The sequence below is a fragment of the Rhinoderma darwinii genome, chromosome 6 (genome assembly GCF_050947455.1).
Source record: "Rhinoderma darwinii isolate aRhiDar2 chromosome 6, aRhiDar2.hap1, whole genome shotgun sequence".
Taxonomy (NCBI): domain Eukaryota; kingdom Metazoa; phylum Chordata; class Amphibia; order Anura; family Rhinodermatidae; genus Rhinoderma; species Rhinoderma darwinii.
In genome coordinates, this window is record NC_134692.1 from 41,528,755 (window position 1) to 41,550,050 (window position 21,296).

General features: G+C 41.3%; 2 protein-coding genes across 8 annotated transcripts in view; one reads left to right on the forward strand and one right to left on the reverse strand.

Moving 5' to 3' along the window:
• Positions 1-21,296, reverse strand: part of C6H21orf58 (chromosome 6 C21orf58 homolog) — a 104,321-nt gene that overhangs the window by 44,083 nt on the left and 38,942 nt on the right. The gene's annotated exons all lie outside the window — the stretch shown is intronic.
• The window catches only part of PCNT (pericentrin), a 63,895-nt gene that overhangs the window by 16,677 nt on the left and 25,922 nt on the right, over positions 1-21,296 (forward strand). For 4 of the 5 annotated variants that reach the window (XM_075829554.1, XM_075829553.1, XM_075829555.1 and 1 more), the window contains exons 8-25: positions 1,199-3,137; positions 4,968-5,020; positions 5,499-5,610; positions 5,734-6,065; positions 6,157-6,373; positions 6,960-7,099; positions 7,509-7,720; positions 7,998-8,652; positions 11,532-11,750; positions 11,853-12,002; positions 12,122-12,268; positions 14,391-14,542; positions 15,693-15,862; positions 17,237-17,451; positions 17,574-17,736; positions 17,903-18,109; positions 19,442-19,668; positions 19,927-20,040. In XM_075829554.1, the coding sequence (XP_075685669.1) occupies positions 1,199-3,137; positions 4,968-5,020; positions 5,499-5,610; positions 5,734-6,065; positions 6,157-6,373; positions 6,960-7,099; positions 7,509-7,720; positions 7,998-8,652; positions 11,532-11,750; positions 11,853-12,002; positions 12,122-12,268; positions 14,391-14,542; positions 15,693-15,862; positions 17,237-17,451; positions 17,574-17,736; positions 17,903-18,109; positions 19,442-19,668; positions 19,927-20,040 (5,424 nt within the window). The remainder of the gene's footprint in view (positions 1-1,198; positions 3,138-4,967; positions 5,021-5,498; positions 5,611-5,733; positions 6,066-6,156; positions 6,374-6,959; positions 7,100-7,508; positions 7,721-7,997; positions 8,653-11,531; positions 11,751-11,852; positions 12,003-12,121; positions 12,269-14,390; positions 14,543-15,692; positions 15,863-17,236; positions 17,452-17,573; positions 17,737-17,902; positions 18,110-19,441; positions 19,669-19,926; positions 20,041-21,296) is intronic. The other variant, XM_075829556.1, reaches the window with a different exon arrangement.

The window sequence follows — 21,296 nt, forward strand, 5'->3', positions numbered from 1 at the left end:
AGGTGTGGGCACTGTGGCACTATCTACATGGGCACTGCTGTTTTCAGGGGATTTTTTTTTTTTTTTTTTTTAATGGCCATGAAAAACTGACTGGAAATGGATGAGAATTTGGAGACACTGAAAAACTTATGTTTGATTGGTTTTTAATGGGCGCTTTTATTTTTTTATATTTTATATTCTTTTTTACTGTCTGTGTGACTGTTGCCTAAATGTCTATGATGCCAGGAGTCCCGTTCACACGTACCGTGATTGGGCTGGAAAATCCGGCGGGGACACGGACCATTTTCACAGTGCAATCACGGTCGTGTGAATCCGGCCTTAATGTCATTTATTAAAACCCCATGGTGGGGTCCGGTACGGCACAGGGTCCTGCTCACACTTCATACTCTATAATGTCATCTCGCCTCAGAGTAGAAAAAAAAAAAAAAGGGAAATAAAGATTCAAATCGAAAATCGCCCAAACTGTTGAAAAAAAATCTAGATTTTTTTTGGGCAAAATCGCCCAGCCCTAACTGGAAGTAAACCATAAGGGTATGTTCACACGGCCAAATTTCAGACGTATACGAGGCGTATTATGCCTCGTTTTACGTCTGAAAATACGGCTCCAATACGTCGGCAAACATCTGCCCATTCATTTGAATGGGTTTGCCGACGTACTGTGCAGACGACCTGTCATTTACGCGTCGTCGTTTGACAGCTGTCAAACGACGACGCGTAAAAATACAGCCTCGTCAAAAGAAGTGCAGGACACTTCTTTGGACGTTTTTGGAGCCGTTTTCTCATAGACTCCAATGAAAACAGCTCCAAAAACGGACGTAGAAAACGGCGCGAAAAACGCAGCGAAAAATGCGAGTTGGTAAAAAACGTCTGAAAAGCAGGGTCTGTTTTCCCTTGAAAACAGCTCTGGATTTTCAGACGTTTTTGTTGACTACGTGTGAACATACCCTAAAGGTTCCTACTGAATGACAACAAGCAGAGATCTTAAAAACATGAATTAATACAAAAAATATATAGGCAAATTGTATAACACTTTTTATTTTACAAAAAAATAACAAATTTGCTGATACCGGACAACCCCTTTAAAGTTTGTTGCATTGAAATATTGCTTAATTAAACCCTTTTTAACCTATGGAAAAGTCCTTCGTGTTGGCTTGTTTATGGCAGCTTTCAATTTTATTGTATTCTCCTGTCTTTGCAGTCCGCACATAATATGGAAATGGAAGCCTTGCGTCTTAGTCTGAACAACATGCACACTGCACACCTTGAACTAAGCCAGTCGAACTTGGTCAAAGAGAAGGAGGATGCCTTGGTACAGCTGCGTGAACGATTGAATGACAAGTGGGCACAAGACCTAGCGATGCTCCAGGGCAAGAATTGTTTTGAAGTAGAGCATTTGCGTGTTGAGCATAGTAAGGCTTTGGAGAATTTACGAGAAGAGCTTTCAAAGGAAATATCACGACAGCAACAGGAACACTTGAAGGAGATTCAGCTTCTAAAGGAGAAACACGCAGCAGACACATTAGAATTGGAAGAAAGGCACAGAAAAGAGGTGGAGATGACGCAGAAGACGTATGAGGAGGAGAAACTAGAGGTCAAGCGGAAACAAGAGATGCTTCAAGATGAATTTGCCCAGGAAACTTTGCTCAAATTTGGAGAAAAATCAGAGGAACTCAAATTGGTAGAAGAGAAAAGTTTAGTTACATTGTCAAACTTAAAGGAACTACATATTCTGGAGAAAGATCAGATGCAATCTCTGCACGTAGAGGAAAGAAAACAATGGGAAATAACGCAAGACACAATTTCCCAAGAGCTCAAAGATACTTTGGCTGAAAAAGTCAGACATAGAAAGGAGATGTTTGATTTAGAAGAACAAAATGACAAAGAGAGAACTTCGTTGCAAGAAACACTCAATGTGGAAAAACTAGAGCGGGAGAAAGTGCAGCGTGAACGTTGTGAAGAGATGGAACGGGTGCGAAAAGAACTATCCAACGCCTTACAGCAAAATGAAGAACTTTGTAGGCAGATTGAGTTGCTTTCTGTGGAGCATGCCATTAAGATATCAAAACTACAAGAGCAGCATAAAACTGATCTAGATGTCCTGGAGCAGAACCAGGTTCTAGAAAAACAAGACTTTGAAAGTCAAGGAAACCAACACTCCCAGGAGCTGGAGGAACTAAGACGGGGGCTTTCACAGAAGACCGAGCTACATTCAAGTCAAATTGACCAGCTTCACCAGAAACGCGACAATGAGTTACTGCACTTAAAGGACATTCACTCAAGAGAAATAACGGAACTTCGGGATCTTCTCAATCTGGAAAAAGAGTCGTCGACGAGGAAGCAAGACGAGAACGCAAAGAAAATTTTGCAGCTTCAAATGCAGTGTGAAAATATGGAGGCCTGGCAGAATATCTCTCTCCAGGAGAAAAATGAGTGGGAGAAGCAGACAGAGCAGCAGTCGGAAATTCTAAAACGGTTGAATGAAGAAATTGCTCAGTTGCAAGAGGAGCGTACAAAAGCAATGAAGCAACTACGAGAACAACATAGTAAGGAAATCGAAGAAATGCAAGAGCAGCATATCCTGGAAAATGAGGAGTGGGAGAAGCAGAGGGACCTGCATTCTCAGGAATTGGATCTTCTAGTCAATCAGCATTCACAAGAGCTGAAACGTATTGGAGAGGAACTTCTTCAGGACTCCTTACAGAAGCAAGAACAACATGCCAATCAGTTGGATCAAATACGAGAAGAATGTTCCAAACAAATATCGGAGTTACAGCAACAACATCTTATTGAAATTCAGAACATGAATGATGTTCATGTGCAAGAGAGAGAGCAATGGAAGAGATCTGCTAACCAACAGGTGCATAGTAATGAAACTTTGTCGCAAAATGATACCGACTGCCCGGAGTCCAAATGTATACCCCAGGGAAACGTTAAGGAGGGTGCTCAAGAACTGCCGAAAACTGATATTTGTGTGATGGAGAGCCACACAAAAGAAAATATTGTATTGGAGCAATGCAAACTGCATTCTCCAGAAATAAATCTGCACCAAGAAGAAATCCCAGAGCTAATGGAGGAACAAGATTTGCTGGAGCTACATGATCAACAAAGGAGAGAGAAGTGTCACCTGCATGATATGGGTACTGTATTAAATATGATCAGGTCTCTAGTCATCAACCATGTGACTTCTAGACTCTGTACAGTATTTCTTAGGCCTTGTTCACACAGTGCAGATTTTGCATGTATTTTTTATTTATTTTTTTAAAGCCAAAACCAGGAACGTAACCTAAACAAACGAAATATACATAGCATGGCCTGTACTAGATCCTATTCTGACCACAGAAAAAAAGTGGGACATATAATAAGATTAAAAACACAAAAAATGGCCATACTCACAAATTGGGCAGGTATAATCCCAACAGGACGCGGACAGGTCAAAAATGCTGCTGAAGGGAAGTGCTCAGGTGTTAAATAATAATAGCCACTCCCACTAGCCTTGAGGGGAGTGGTATGTGGGGCATGGGATGTGTAGTAAAAAGTGAATGAATAGTGTTTAATGTTCAAGTAGTAATATGTGTGAAATATAGGGGGCAGTACTGAGTATAGTGAGTGGTAAATAACGTGTAAATTATAGGGGGCAGTACTGAAAGGGTCAGGAACGTGAGTGATACATGAAGTGTGGGTGCAGTGTGTAAAACATGGAGGGCTAATGCGTAAATCATGAGGCATAGCCTGGTAGCAGCCAATTTGTAACGCCATGATAGTACATAGAGCGGGCTGCCCTGCTTGCTATGCCAGACCGCAACACACCATGCTCTCCCAGCATTGAAGACCTGGCTGCGTCCAAAAAGTAGTAAATATTATACAAGTAAACATGGAAAATACATGGGGTATTGGTTGTAATTTTGGCCAAAAGAACGCAAGCTCGCAATCCTCGTCACGGATCCCCACACACTTGAGTCCCTAACTGGAACTTTTCGTTCCAAACTTGAAGCTAACCACAGAAAAACAGTGGGACATATAATAAGATTATATGTGTTTTTTTTAGATTCTATTCTGGTTTTGGCTTAAAAAAATGCATGCAAAATCTGCACCGCATAAACAAGGTCTTACACACCCTACACTCATAATCTGGTGAGGCCACAAGTTACAAATTCGTCTTTTTTTTAATTATAGATCTATCTTTCTGGGGTGTTCTAGTCATTATCACTGTTTACACGATTTTAGATAGGTAGGGGTCTAACAGCTGGAACCCCCGCTAATTGGTAGAAAGGGAGATCCCAGTTCCCCATCCCTCCACACGTGAACTTCCGTGGTGAGGAGAGGTTGTATGGGGGTGGCAGTGTAGCATGTGCGCTGCTGCTCCATAACAATTGCATGTGACATTTTTCCCCTCTTATTGAAAAATGGAAGCATAGGGTTTGCTGGTATTTGTAGATGAGCTGAAGTCATGGAATCCGCCCTGTTTCTGCGGTCTTATTAGTCTATTACAATTACAATCTAGAGAACACTGTTCAAATGGAAAATGGTGGCATGGTAGGTTTTCCATCCCCCCCTTTTTTATTTATTTATTTATTTTTTTATCCAGTATAAAGACAGCAAAAAAAAAAGTCAAGTCCTATCACATAGACAGTAACAACCCAATTCTGTAGCATTACATCCGTAGGTTTTCCATCTTCAGGGGACTATATTAGTAAGGCACTTGAGACTTCTGCACACCGCAATGCCAAGTGCATTGTCCCTTTAAAGCAGCACACGGTGTTTACAGGCCCTAATTATAGAAACGGCTTCTAGAGGAGAATACCGGTGTAATACAACATGCGACGGTGCATGCAATTCGTGGGAATAAAAAACCTAAAATTGGCGGTACACTATTCATGATTAGTGTAATACTCTTTGCAAAGAATACTTTATCTTTTTATGGATGCATTATTCTCCAGTGTAAGTTTCTTGTGGTTTTTTTTTAACAGCATTGGTACCTGACCTCGACTGTGAACAGACCCAAGTCCTCTCACTGCAGCAGGTGAGCGAAGATCTTAAGGGCCTTTTACACCGGCCGACAATATGGCCGGTGCAGCGAGCGCTGATCAACGAGGCCTCGTTGATCGTCGCTCGTTTGCTCCTGTCACACGGAGCTATGGATGGGGACGAGCGATAGTTACTCCGATCGCTCGTCCCCATCCATTATTATCATGTCGGCAGCGCATCTCCCTGTTTGCACAGGGAGGGGGATGTGCTGCGACAACGATAATCTCTTCGTTTTTTAAAACGATACGACCAGCAGATGTTTGAGCGTTTTCTCGTTCATCTGCTGATCGCTGCCCTGTTCACACAGGACAATTATCGGCCACGAGCGTGTTATGAACGCTCGTCTGCACGGTAATCGCCCAATGTAAAAGGCCTTCAGTTACACAGAGCAAATTGTATTGGGTATTCAATTATGTCTAAGCATTGATCGCCGTATTTCATTACTTTTGCGAAATGCCAATTTCTCTCATTAGACAAATACATTGCAGATTCATTATAGTGAAGTGAAAATGGAGTCAAGTGAAGGAATGCAACTTTTATGGTCTCAGATTGGCAGGTCCAGAGCAAGTCGCCAAGAACTTAATGGTGAGCATTTCATTCCAGTCTGTGATTGTATTGACCACTTGCATGCCATACTAGTCTCCTCCTCTTTCAAACGTGTAGAATAAAATAACATGTTTCATATATCATTATTTTTTTTTAAATTAGAGTTAAAAGAGCAGCTGATTGCTCGTTCCACACAGTTGGAAGAAATTGAGAGGATGAGGAAGGACTTTGAGAAGGAACGGCTGTTGCTTAAAGCTGAACATGAAAAGGAGATGGAAGAGCTTAGAATTTACTTTGAAGAGAAGTCCAGCACTTCTGAGGAGACCTACAGAGAGGAGCTGGATATATTGCACCAACGTCTTAGAGAAATGAATGATGATGAAAAGGTGGAAATGACTCCCCTGAACTGTTCTATCTTGACTTTAGAAGAGTCTTTTGAAAGTGAAAAGATCTATCTTATGCAGCATTTCACAGACCAGCTAGAGGAGCACACGGTCAGTCCGTAGTATATCGTTTTAGCCCCGACTTGCAGTAGATGGTTGTGCGATACGTTTAACTTTTTTTTTTTTTTTTTTTTCCGGATAGGAAGAGCTTGCTTATTCACGACTTCATGTTGAAGAGAAGCACAAGCAGGAGCTAGACCACCTACGTGCAGCTCTTACCCTGCAGTACAAGGAGGATGTAATCAACATAAAGACTGACCTGTCTGAAAAGTACACCTCTGAACTCGAAACCTTAAAGAAGAAGCACAGTTTGGAGCTGGAGCAGCTGAGGGCTAAATTGTCCAAGCAGTACATCACAGGTGAGATGTGATCTGTGAATTTACACTAGAAATGTGGAGTTTTCCACAGGGGAAAAAAGTTAAATATATATGGTGAATAAACACACCTATAAATGACCGTTAAAGGGGTTGACCCAAGATCATATTTATCAACGATCCACAGGATCGGTGATAAATGTCTGATCACTGATACTCGCTCTGATCACTAGAACGGGGCCAAACCCCCCCATTCCTTCTCCCCGCAGGATCGCAGTGAGGAGGTGCCTGTATGGAGCGGAAGGCAAGAATGCGCCATGACGCTCCATTCAAAGTCTATGGGATTGACAGATAAGTGCTTGGTTGTTTCCATCAGCCCCTTAGACATTTGAATACAGCGGCTGGGCGCATTCTCGTCTTCAGCTCCATTCAAGCTCCTGCTCACTGCAATCGTGCAGATTGGGACCCCCCTCCTCAATCTAGTGATTGTTGGGGCCCCCAGCGATCAAACATTTATCACCTATAGCATACTTCTTTTATACAGCTTTGTTGGCACTAAATATTTGCAAGATATGCAGAAAATATGTCTATACAGTAGGCTGTAAAGGTGCTAATGTTTGCTGTTTTGCAGAGATAACAAAGATGCAGCTTCAAAAAGAAAGAACGCAGGTTTTGGGTCAGTTCCTGGATGCAGCGAGGCCACGTGACGTAGATGTGAAGAGTTCAGAGTTGCCGTTCAGTGACCATGTACCATTAAAAGGGCTAAACGAGGCAAGTTTGAGAACCTGTCTTATATCTCACTTAATCCTCGACAATCTCACACTACATGTTGATTAAAAATGTAACTGCTTCTTAGTACTGAGTAGGGTGATGTAAACTGGCATCAAAGCTGTGTTGTGATATAAATTTTATATGCATTTATCAAAAATTGTCTTACAAAGCATAATGAGATAAAAAAAGAAGCCCACAAATAAGGTATTGGGCTGTGTTTTTTGCCACAATAGTAAATTTACATGCACTTTATTTTATTTTGGCCACGCTTTTTGTAATTGCGGAAAAGTTATATTATAATTGAAAGACAGAAGCTACCGACCATCAGCTGATATCTTCATTATTAAAACCCATACTTCTACTTGTTTTTTGGTTTATTATATATTTTTTAAAAAAAAATTTTAAACAGAATGCTAAAATGGGCCAAATAGAGGTTGATTCTGGATCTTATTCTGAGGGTGGAAAACCAGAGCAAGGTGATGGAGAGGTACAGATGTCCCCACTAGAGGCATTGCAGAGTCGGCATGCTCGGGAGCTGGCAAATGTCAGAGAAATGATGGCTAATGACTTGGAGGAAATGAAAGCAGAGCGAGAAAATGCACTGAAGGAAGCTGAGGACAGGTGAGTTATATGTAATATATGTGGTTAATCTTGTTAAATAACCAGTTGGGTACGAATGTGTCTGTATACTCCAGCAAGCTTGTGTGTAAATGTTGGTCCCTTAGTACGTGATGTTGGCACGTACACAGACTCGAGAGCGTTCATTGCATTAAATATTGAAATTGAAAGACTTGCTTTGTGTGTTTAATGCAACGTCCATTATTTTATATTTTACTATGACACCTGTTTCTTTAATGTAGGAAAAAGTTTTAAATGATGCATCGTTGTCTTTTTCTAGAATTGCCCAAGTACAAATGGAAAACGCCAAGCTACAGAAAGATCTCCAGAGAGAGACACTAATGAGACCAGCCTCTGTGGAATACAAGGCCGTTGGTAATGATGATGCCAACTTGCAGTCTGAGGAGAATCTCAGCTCTTGTATAACAGAAAAGAAGCGTGATCAAAAATCTGGCATTAGAGTCTCGCACTTAAAAGATCCAGATGATGAGAAAACTGTCAGTTTATCAGAACTGTGTTTTGTTGATGGTCTAAACGCCTGTTTGTCAGAGCTGCAAAGCCATCACAAGAAGGAACTGGACACTTGGTTAACAGAGTTGCTGCACAGGCACCAAGAGGAGCTACGTGCCCATCACCTAGACCACGAAGCGCACATTCAAAATCTAGAAGCTTCGCATCTGGTTAAACTGGACACCTTGGAGTCCTCATACCTGACAGAGATCCAGAAGATCCGGGATGAACATACACTCGCAGTGGAAGAGCTGGAGAAATGCTGGTCGAAGAGACTCCAAGAGAAGGAAAAGGAGGTTCAAGACCAATTGGAAAAGTCCAGATTACAGTGGTTGCAGGAACTGCAGCATCTGCGCCACGAGTTTGCCTCCGTACATTTGGAGAAATTCCAGGCTATGGCAGGAGAGTTGGAAGCTGCCCACAAGGTGAGGGGAAACTTAAAGCGTACCTCCCAGTTTCAGTAAAAAACGATTTATAGTATAGGAGCGTTCACTATAATAGTTTTTTAAATCACTGATTTGGCTTCTGGCTGCAGCATGGACTGTGTAAAGTCTGTGCTGCCGGCTTCTCATAATTCTTCAGTAGGAGACCGAGTGCCCTGTTCGTCTCCATGGCTTCCCTATCCAGAACGGCTGCCAGCGCTGTAGGATTTTATAGCACTAACAGCCGTTCTGGATACGGGAGTCATGGAGACGAACAGGACGCTCTGTCTCCTACTAAAGAGTTATGAGCAGCCGGCAGCACAGACTTTACACAGTCTATGCTGCAGCCAGAAGCCAAATCCGTAATACAAGTGATTTTAGAAAAACTATTATACTGCACACTCCTGCACTATATAATAGTTTTTTTCACAGGGTGGAGGTAAACCAGTTCCAGCTTTCTTGTACTTTTGTGTAATACAAACTTTTACATACAGAATACTAGAATTGGAGTGTACAATGTACATGTTACAAACAAGGTTGATCTCTTAGATGCAGGAAGTAAACGATATTTTAATTTCTTTTTTCCTATATTGTACACTGCAACCATGGAATCTTAAGATGGTAGGGTGAGTGATCAGTTTGCTTTTATCTTAGCCTGAAGTGTTTTCTTACGGTTCTTTGTGTGAACGCGATTCGTAGGTTTTGTCTCATGACAATATAAAGCCAGCTCCAGCATTTAAGCTTTGTTACAGGCTCAGCCCTCACCTGCCAGGTGTCTACACACTCCCAAAGCAGCTTGTTGCTAGGATAGAATTTCACAGCAGGTGGCTCATTAAACTGAAGCTCTAGCGCACATTCGGTTTTATGAAGCCAGCCATGTTCGAAAATGAAGGGATTGCTGATGGGCTAAAAAATAAACCGCCTTAGGATTACTTTTTTATTTTCTTTCAACATTGTGGCAAAAAAACAAAACGGCGTTCTGATACCACTGTGTGAACTGACCCCCTTTACACACATCGGAACCATGTGCAAAAAGCTGTATAGCAGCACTCCGTCCCTGGGCTCCATAGTATGTGCCGCAGTGCGGCGGATTATTACATTTTATTCTCCTGTAGAAGCAATGCGATCTACTCTGACCGAAAAAAACAACTTCTATATGAAATTAGAATCCTACAGAGTTAAAGCGCAGCTTGGAGTTCGTGCGCAGACATAATATATTCATGAGCTTCTAGGGAACCTTCACGTGGATAATGGTACATACCAGTGCTTCCGTTTATAACGCATAAAAAAAAGTGTCAAAAATAGCCTTCCAAAGTTATTTTGACCGAAAAATAGCGCTGCTTCCGAACGGAGCCTCCCATTCAGATGTAAGGAAAGTCTCCGTTACTTATAATTAAAGAGGATCTAAATATTGGATAGAGGGTAGAGATGCTCAACTCAGACCATATATTATTTTGTATGGTTTGATTCCGTCTTGTTATTTAAAAAGCTGTAGAAATGCTGCCAATAGTCCTAGAGAAATACTGCGAGTCCTGCTTAACCCCCCCCAATCCCCCCACCCCCAGCTACACCGTATGTTCTGCATGAGTTTGATAAAGGAAGAACGATCAAAGGATGACTCCCCCCACCTAATGACGTCCATATTCCCTAACGGGGCATATGGACAGGGTTTGTTTTTACGAGACAACCCATTTATTTTTATGGCTGGAACTGGTGGTTGAGTTGCATGAAGAGCATGTTTTGTTAGAGGCTGCATATAAACCCTCCAAGTGAATTCTTACTAATATCAGTGCTGTGATTTTGTACCATTATTGCTGCATGCCTTTAGAGAGGACCCTAAACCAGAACATCCGTTACTATCCCATACTCATCATTGTGTTTACACCGGTCTTTGGAGTAAAATTTGACTCTTAAGTTTCATTGGAACTTACACTAAATTTGTTACATTTTTTGAGTTTTTTGTTTTCACTCGTCCGGTTTGAAAGTGACGAGAGTGGCCGTGGTATCACAGAAGATTTATTATAGGCCACGTTTATTAACTAGAATAAAGAAAAATGTACGTCGTCTGATTAGGCAAGATTTATTTTGTGACAATTTTATTAAGAGGTGTACGCCTTTTAATAATTTTGGCACAACTTTTGCCAACTGTCCTCTCCCCGCTCAGGAGATTTCCAGTAAATCCGATGGAACCGATTAAAGTCCAGCAACCGATCTGGTGCTTCCGTTTTTGGTTTTCGTTCGTTGTTGTGCTTCACTGATCGAGCAGAGCAACAGAAACACAGACACGGGTGTAAACATGCCCCAAGGTGTTTGGGTGATTTTTTTTTTTTTTTTTTATTTTTTTTATTAGGGGTTTGCGAATTATGTATTAAATATTACACACTGAGATCGTGTATTAGCAAAGTGAGCTGATTTTACTTTGTACTAGGCTCCTCCAAGAAATTTTTTGGAGAATTTTTTTATATTGGAATGGCCTGTTACAAACTTGAGGCTGCAGCCTTCAGGCTTTTGGGCTGGATGAGAACCTCTCTATTTCAGTGATATCTAGAGTTTAGATGGCTGTCAGACGATTTCAGCTCTCCTGACATGTCTGTTTCAGTAAATACTTGCATTCCCCATAAAGTAGCAATGCATGACTACCGACCGCTTAAACCAGGTTTATTAAAGACTCAAACTGTGTTTTTAGGAATCCATCCCTTCTTTTATGACCACTTCCTATGCATTTACTGTATGTCCATACCTCATAGGAATAGAACCGCAATTCCTCATCACTGTCCCCGCGCAGATGAAGATTCCGGCATAAGATGAACAGATGGACTCCTAAGTCTCCGCTTGTGGAAGTCCAAGTAAAAACCCGTTTTAACTGAATTAATTATTTTTAGGAGGACCTGAGAGAAAAGATTGAGCAACAGTTTCACCAACTAGAGGAGGAAAAAAACCAGGCCTTCGATATTTTGCAAGATGAAGTTCTAAGAATGGAAGCTCAGAACCAGTTTTCTCTGCAAGAGGTCCGTGACCTGCACAAAGTAGAAGTTGAACATCAAACCATTAAACTGAAGGAAGAAATAGAGAAGATGAAAGAGAATCTCCACAAACAGGAGGTCTGTGATATAGATCTAGATGTTTTTATTTTTAAATTAAATAAAAAATTTTTTTTAATTATTTATCTATATTCTTCGTTACAATTAATGGTCTCTCTTCAGCTGTTTATGGCAGAGCTCACTAGTGAACGGCAAGCTCTGTCCGCAGAACTACAGAGAAAGTCTGATGAGCAGCTGCGGTTCCAAGAGGAGATCGAGTTGTTGAAGTGTCAGTCAGAGATGTTGCTGGAACAGCAAATCGGTCTCCTTAAAGTAAAACTTTTCTTTTTTTTTTTTTTCCCTTGAAACATTTACTTTGTCTTGTATTTATTTCACGCCATGTATATGGTACGCAGGATCTGTTCTAGAAGACCATGCATTTGTTTTCTCAGGATGAGTTCAATGCAGAGAAAAGGTCTGCTCTACAGGAGCTTGAAGAGCAGTTCAGTAGAGACATTGAGAAGGTGAGAGCGGAGCATCAGGTGGAGAAGGATTATTTCATGAAGCAGATGGAAGATAAAAATACATTGGTGTTACAGGTATATATAACTGAGACAGTGCAACGGAAATTGATTTGTGTGTTTCCTTATGACTTGTTAACCCCACAGAGCCACTATTGGTTTAGTGTGATGACTTCATTTTGGGTTAATTTTCCGCCAACCCGTAGCCTTCTAGTGTGGAGTAGAGTTAGGCTTTAACTTCATTAAACGGTAATGTAAGTCTATGGACTTTGTAGCCTGTTAATGACTTGGGGGATCTTCACGTTTGCACTGTTAATTTTCACTGTAGCGCCTGTCGGCTGTTTGTTTTTGTCTCCTATGTGTTTTGCCATAGATCTGATCATTTTGGCTGACTTGACTCTGATTAGACGATCTTTGCAATATTAGTGTCTATGGGGACTGCCGTATGTAAACCTGCTTCTTCAGTCTAGATAACTTAACCTTTATCAGACACAATTAAAGATTATTATTTTCAGCATAGCATTTAACACTAATTTCTTTAGTGTCCAATTCCAAGTGTGCAAAAATATTTTGCTTTGATTGGAATAGACATTAATTTTTGGAACCGATATTAAACTGGTTGGGTGGTAATATTGACACGTATGGTTCAGTACATCTTTTAATGTCTACAGAATTATGAGACTGCACCTATGTAAACATTAAGAGCAGGGGCATATCTAGAGAAGGCTGGGACCTATAGAAAACTTTTGAAAGGGCTCCCCCACAAGCAATGACATTTATCAGCTCCATAGAAAAGTGAAGACTTTCATTGCATTTAATTATTCAACCTCAGACCAGATAAAACTTTTTTTTTTCTAAAATTTAGCCCCCGATATACCAGTCTCGTTGGTTTTCTCGGTACTCTTCATTTATGGGTGCCAGAAGATTAGTGTTACCAGTCCGCAGTAACATAAATCCAGGGACTCACAGGCGATGTCTTCTCTGACTGGACTCGTTCACTTTCCCTTTTCTCTCCATCTGACTTAGACTGCCATGATGATTTCTGCTGGCCACAACTTTTTCTCTGCAGAGTTTTCTTCCACACAGTTTTTGCAAAAAATAATAGTGGGAAACATATAATGCCCCAAACAGCAATCGTGCCACTTTTATGCTGTGCTGTACTGTAATAGTGACCCACACACTATTATAGTTTTATTTGCAGTGATGCTCCTTAGTGCTATTCCACACAGAAATAGTGCCTCTCAAAATAAAAAAGTAATACCTAGCCTCATTCCTATGACTATGGGAGCAGCGCTTTGTTTAGGCCTCTTCTGGCCAGTGTGGTCGTAAGTGCAGGCAGGCGCGATGATGTCACTGTACCGTGCCTACCTGAGCCGATGTTCCTGCTCTACCATTGTGTTCTATTGTATCTGCACCCTGAGGACGGAGGTACAATTGAAGGTGGTGCCGGAACCCACTGCTACAGCGATGGTTACACTGACGTAAAATGGCATTTCCTCCTGAAGAAGTAAAATCTGCACTGTGTAGACTTGCATGTATAACAAGCTATACTAAAAGGGATGGCTTCTGATCAAGAACAATTGAGTTGTTTTTTTTGTGCTCTTTCTCTTTCACGTCCCGCATGGTGTGTATGCTGTTGCTGTTCTTACTGTCATTTTCTTCCTCCAAATCTTCTGTATCTGAGTCAAAACACATCTGATATGTTGGGCTCTGATTTATTCGTGAAGAGACCAGTCCGTCTAGTCCCTTTTTGTTGAAGTTTTCCAGGATTTTTCAGGAAACATTGATCTAATCTAAAGCGTGAAACTCTTTTATGTTTTAAAGGTGTCAGTCTGTTAAATTATTCATTCTGCACGTAAAAGGAATCTTGGGTGGGGAGGTGGGAAGGAGGCGTCTTGTGTTTTGGCTTCTCAAGCTCCCAAGCTGTTGTCTTGGCTACTAGACCAGAAGTGAAGCTGTGAATAATGCCCTTTGCATTCACCAGTGAGAAGTGCTGGCTAACTGCTTTCTGCCAGCTAAAGTTTGCAAAACCTCCCTACTACATAAAATTGCAGACAAGACGACTATTTAGATGCTGTAATGGCACTTTAAGAGCATGGAAATGTAATTGTGGATGGAGAACTTTGTTTTTACTTAGTTGTATCATGTTTGGGTCATGATCAGCTTCCTGACAGTTTTGTCTATGATCCAAAACCTTCAGTTGCAGGATAAAGCCTCAGCCTTGACTAAGGAAATGGATGCCTCACAGTCCCAGATGGATGTCCTTGTGCAGAGAAGAGAGCGAGAAAACCAGGAAGGAGAACACTTGGTGGCAATGCTGCAATCGGATGTGCAATCTGCTCAACAGGAACAGTGAGTACACGTCTGTTTTTTGTTTTTTTGGTACTGAGGGTTTAGAAGCTTTACTGTATGTGTAATTTTATGGGATAAAATCATGACTTGTTCTTGATTGGCGCTTGGATGTTTGTTTTTTTTTTGTATGGATCTATAGAAATTCTGTTATTTTTTATTTATAAACACAATGGGGTAGATTTACTAATACACTCTAAGTTTTAGCCTGTGTAAAGTTATACGAGGCACTCTGGTACATGCTGTATGATAAATTTGTTGCATCTAGTTAGACACTTTTTTATTTTTTTTTTTCTCCCTTATACCAGAGTTGGCTTAGTTCACACTCGTTTTTGGCACACGGTGTCAAATTTCTATACTACGCCCCTTTCCCGCTATGTCATGCCCTCTTGTCGAGCGTATCTAAAACCGTTATTGTGGCGTACAGCGTGTGCCCCAGAACTATGATTCACTTTGAATAGCAAATCTGTCCCAATTTGTATGTATTGTTGGTGCATGTTGAAAGTGTATGTCTGTAGATGTAGACCTATAATGGTTATTCTCTGCACACGCTTTCTCACTTAGATCCTGTTCGGGATCTGTTCAGTTCAACCTTTCCGTCAGAGGAACAGATAAACGGAAAGCTGAACGTTAACCATCGCTCTCGTTTCTGTTCCATAAAGTTTCAGTTTTTTTTTGACGGGAACAATAGTGCTGTCGACTGCTCGTGAAAAAAACTGGAACCTTTACGGAACGGAAACAAAATGAAACGGATGCGTTACCATTGAAATCAATAGCAACGGAAGTGGTAGTTTCCGTTCCTCTGATGGAATGGTTGAGCGGAACCAGAACGCTGATGTGAACAGGCCCTTACTCTTCATACCATATTGCTGTCAGGCACCTCTAAAACTGCAGGTCCGAGGAGTGAATGGTGAGATAATGTAAAGGCTCATCCATGCAAGCAGCTAAAGGTTGCTTACATACAAATTTAACTTGTCCTTACTGCCGCTTGCACAAATGTGCCTCTCCCTGTTCACGTTCTCACTACTATGAAGTAGGACTCCTGCGTAGGCTCAACCTTTGCCACGCAATATCATGTAAGTGTTGAAACCTATTTTATTGTTTCTTGGTTCTGGATTTCATTGACACTTGGTCGTTTTTGTTTCCCTACCAGGAGGAAGTTGCAGGACTCGTGTCAGCGTCTTCTTAAGATTTTTGCAGATGTACTTAAAAGCACCCTGGTCACTGAGGATTTAATCAGCAAAAAGATTGGTGTCTGCTTGGATAACAGCTTGTGTCAAACCGATAATGAAAAATCTACTGATAACTTGGCAAAATCTTCAGGTATCCATACAATTTGTGCATATGTTCAATCGAAATTGCCAGTACCCTGGAAGATATTCGATTTTGAGGAATAAATTCCTGTTCTGCAGAACTCGGCGCTTCCATTAACTATCCTTTACCCTACCTTGGTTTCGCATGTTTAAAAGGGTTTTATTTTCCTAAACTGCCCAGCTCTTTAATTAGACCTTACTTAAAGGGTTATTCCGTTCACACACTAATGGCATATCGCATATTCCATAACTTTGCGATCGATCGGAGTTCGACTGCTGGCAGCCCCATGATCCTGAGAGTGGAGAGGCTGCAGCACTGATTTAGCTCTGCAGCTCTTTCACGGTTTTTCCATGTACAGCAGCACTCCTGGCCACGCTGCTGTGCAGGAAACCCGTGGCCGGCCCCATTCACTTGAATCGAACTGTGTTGCAGTTACCGGAGCTGCCCCGTCAATCTCCAGATCTTTGGGTCTTAGTCGGATTCCCACTTTTTTTTTTTTTTTTTTTTAGCTATAATGGGGAAAATGATCTCCTGATTACATAGTATTGAACAGATATAAGTTTTTAAAAAAAGTATGATGTTTGGATTTTCACGTCTCGTAGCTCACAGCTGGACAAATCCCAAGAGACAGGTAGCCAATTTTCCTTGCTGCCGTCACCTTTTAATATTTGTATGGTGCCGGATACGAAAATGCTGGCTATATATGACAGCCGTGAGGTTTCTAGTGCAAAGTGAATTGCTCAATATGGATTATGTGCTGTGTTGTTCTGATATGGTTTTGTTTTTTTTGGTTTTTTTTACTCTTAAAAACTAAAGAGGCAGAATAACAAATCGGTTGCTTGGGAACAATAAATGAAAGATTAACATTTTACGATAATTAGTAGCTTAATGGAACAGCCAAAAAAAATAATAATATAAAATACCTTTTAGGAAGGCAAGAGTCGGATGGAGAATTATAAATAACCATACAAAAAAAGAGGATTATGCATTTAATATAAAAACCCGGGAGACGAGTGCGCTCTTCTAGAGGAAAACGTTTCTAGCATAAGTTGTGGTCGGGTGCTGGCGATCCAGGGGAACCAGATGTTCAAAAAATGTTTGTTTGGTATCCAAAAGGATGCTCATAAGTTTATTTAGTTAATTTAAAAAATCCATCTAACCTAGATTTTACTTTCCCAAAGGGGACAGAGTGCTTCTTCCAGGCATGTGTGATATCGGCCAAAAATGTAAATAAAAGACTTTAAATTTGGGGGAGCACATTTAATTTTTTGTTCTTTGTGACCGGTCGTTCTTACAATACCATTGATGTGCTGTATTAAGCTAAAATACCATGTTCTGCGAATGAAGAAAAAAAAAAACATCTAATCATATTACGCTTTATAGATAAAAATCGTCTGAGCCCGGATTGTGAGACTATGACGGAGCACAGCCTAATGTCTACCGATGAAGGCTATGAACTGTCTGAATACCTGTGCGACAGCGTACTTGGTAGCTTGGACGTCGGTCTGGAGAATGAGGAGAAGATAGTTCGTATGGGCCATCGTTTACGTGCTGCTGTGGAGAGGCTTCTGGACATGGTTACTGATTCTGCTCTTCAGGTACGACGTCTCTTCTATATGTGGTTTTTACATAGAAAGTAGAATTGTATTCATTTTAAAGCACTATTGCCATCATTTTGATATTTCGGTTTCCATGTGATGGGAAATTATTCTTAATGCAGTTAGAACAGACCCGCGAAATGCAAAAATGTTTTGAGGAGGAGTTTAAAAGCGGGAACCTGGATATGGCTCAAGTGGTGATTCAGAATCAGGATCTATTGAAACAGTTGGACAAAGAGGCTGAGGAAAAAAACCAACTGCAGGTGGAGCTGCATAAATCCCAGGGTAAGAAGACTGGCCAAGTATCCAAACAAGTCCCTGTCTTACTAGAGAACTGATGTATGATCACATAGACTGTGCTTCTAACGTACAACAATGTAATACTACTATGGTTCAAGTCGTAGATGGTTTTATGAGAGAAATGGAGATGACGCTTGTCTTTGTGACACAGGACTCATTGATGGTTACGCACTTGAGAAAACAGCACTAGAAGAATTACTCTTGTCAAAGGAGAGTTCCGAGCACCAACTCATTGTTGAACTGGAAAAGTCACGTGAGCAGCTGAAGATCCTGACACAAGAAGCCTCTGTATTTGGAAAAGAGAAGGAAGTTTTGCAGAGGCTGCAGGAGGTTTTGTCTGCCGGTGACATTGAAGCTGGTGAGAATCTTGTTACATTGTGTATGTGGGTTAGAAATAAGCATTAAATTGACTTTACACTACATTGGCCCTGGTGAGCTTGTGTTGGATTCATATACGGCAGTGTGCACAAAACAAAAAAATACTCTTTCCCACAATTTACGCACCACAGCAGAGCATGCCCTGTTTGTATAATTGACACAATCTTAACGCCATTTTGGTCAATTTTACAAACTGCATGATGTCACATCTAGCACTGACAAGGATATTGGGTTGTCCTATTACATTTGCATTGGTATCCCTTCGACTTTGGTCACCTGCTTTCTACAGTGTTGCCGAATAGTGGCTGTTAACTGAACAGTAACATTTCTGAACCATTGAAATGGACATAAATTAAACAGAATCTGTCCAAGAGGTGCACGCTGCAATAATCATGGAGCGTGCACCTTGGTGACTTGAGAGCACCTGCTGAGAATAGGGGCTGCATCAGGGCTAAGTGCATTTGCAAGCGCTCTGTCAAATATGATGGAACCTTTTATGACTATGCAATTTTTTCGCATACGGGGGGGTGTAAAGGTCCAGATCTTTAAGCTCCATGCTCCCCATACAGTATAATGCCCTTAACTGCCCAAATAGCTGCCCCCAAGCTGTGTAATGCCCAAATAACAGCCCCCACACAGCCCCAATAGTGCCTGATAAAAATAATATACATACTCCCCTAACCCTGTTCCACAGACGAGTGGAGGAGATCCCTCTACTCCTCCACTTTGTCCAGATTAGACAGGCGTGATGACGTCACTGCCTCTTATGGCCCACTGCTCTACCATTGGATTCATCTGTATCTGCGTCCTGAAGATGCAAATACAGTTTTAACCTGAAAAAATGAAGAAACCGAAATGCGCAAGATGACGCTGATTTTTGCGCTGAATTTTGGTTCTGTTTTTTTTTTTTTTTTTTTTCGGCTCTGTCATGGATTTCCTCTTACTTGAATGAAAGTCGCATGAAAATAATAAAGTTCAATATTTTTTGCCCAGAAAAACATGACACTCTACACAACAAGCCAGTGACACTGCTTCAAGGGTTGTCTCATGATAAAATATTAAAGTGTAACTAAACTTAAAAATGTTTGACATGTCAAAGTTTGCTTGGTGGGGGTTCAAGCACTGAGACCCCCACCGATCTCTAAAACTAATCGGCAGAAGCACTTGGGTGAGCGATGTGCCACCTAGTTTCTTAGAGTGGTGTACGGGCTCAATAGAAAGTATCAGTCTGGACACCGCTCAGGAACTCGTACAAGTGCAGGACTTTGACCTGAAACTTGTATTTATATATTTTGTGTGGTCTATCTTCCAGAGCTACTAAAAGAAACGGAACGTTTAAAGGAAGAGCTAGAGTTGCACTGTCAAGCAAAGCAGGACCAATCAAACTTGATTTCCCAGATGAAAATGTTAGAAATGGAACTGGAAGAGCAAATGAATCGTAACCAGGAGCTCATGAAGAAAACAAATGAAATGACTGACCTTAAACAGCAAATCCAGTCTTTAGAGAAACAATTAAAGAGCCAAAGGCACTTTATGGATGTAAGATCTTCTGACCCACTTTACATTTTATGTAATATGACTTATTGTCGTACAAGACACAAGTACCTGTCTCTCTAAGGAGCAAGCAGGCTGATCTGCTACCATTTAGTTGCTTTAACTTGTCAGATACCATAGACTTTGGTTTGCTAGAAGATCCAATTTAATCTGCCAACTATTATTTAATGGTGATCACTGTGTGATCACATTCTGCAATGGCTGCCAACCTGATGTTAATACACATGATATTTACTCTTTCAGGAGCAAGCTATAGAGCGAGAGCATGAGAGAGATGAGTTCCAGCAAGAGATTCAAAATCTGGAGGAGCAGCTTAAACAGGCACTGAAAAGTCATGGGGACTCGAAAGCACATGGGGTGAGTAATGGCCGCATAAAAGCTTAGCATGTTGTTCAGCAATAACTTGCTGATCGCTATTTAAGTTTAACAAAAGAAGCCCAAAAGACTCAATCTCCACACCTAGATCAAGAGCAAAAGGCACAAACAAATGCATCACCAGGCCGCTGCATTATTGACGAAAAAACACCCAAACCTGACTAAAAGGGTATTTCCGGTCCTAAGAAATCCTCAGGATAGGCCATCAATATTTCATCGGTTGAGGTCTGGCACCCCCGCCGATCAGCTGTTTTCAAGGAGCCAGTGCTCGTACAAGCGCTGTTTTCCCTTAATTTCCTCCTTTGCTCACACTTGTAGCGCCGGTTCACAATATTACAACCTTCTCCCATTGAAGTGAATGGCAGAAGGCTGTAATACTGTGAACCACAGCTACGAGTGTGTCGGCGATTCACAGTGTAAGCTTGCGGCCCCTTCAAAACTGATCTGCGGGAGTACCCGGGAGTCTGACCCTGACCAATGAGATATTGATGGCCTATCCTCCGATTAGGCAATCAATTTCTTAAGACTGGAAAACCTTTTAAATGCTGGGTGTGAATAAACGAATAAAAGTGCAGTTTATAGAAAGAGCTTCTAATCTTATTCACACATGATCTGGGGTAGACCTTTTTGTAGCCTTCTCGTTACTAAACCCATTGACTACAGTAATCCCCTCCTGAGCCAGAAATGGCTGCTCCAAAGAAAGAAAAGATAACCCTTAACTGCATAATAAATGGATAACAGACAGAAGGATTAGTGTCGTTCAGAAGTAGCTGTAAATAAAATTTCCTTAGGCTTCGTTCACATCTACATCAGGCTTCCGTCAGGTTTCTGTTTGTCTCCGTTGTGAAAGGCTTCCGTCGTTTTGACTGAAGCAATAGCGCAGTAGACTACAGTATTGCTTTCGTCAAAATGACAGAACCCTTGCACACCGGAGACAATCTGAAACCATTTTCACCAAATCCGTCACCATTGAAATCAATGGTGATGCAAACGGAAACCTATGGTTTCCGTTTGTCTCCGTCAGGGTTCCGTTCATGGGTTCCCTTGACTAAAAGCTCAGACTGAACGTCTGAACGGAGCCCTGACGCAGATGTGAACGAAGCCTTAGGCCCTATTCACACGACAGATTCTCGGCGGTGTCACGGCCGTTCTTTGAACGGCCGTCACACAGCTGCAGTAGGAACAATAGACCCCAAAAACTGGAGCGTGATCTATTTTGGGCCATTATATATAAAGCA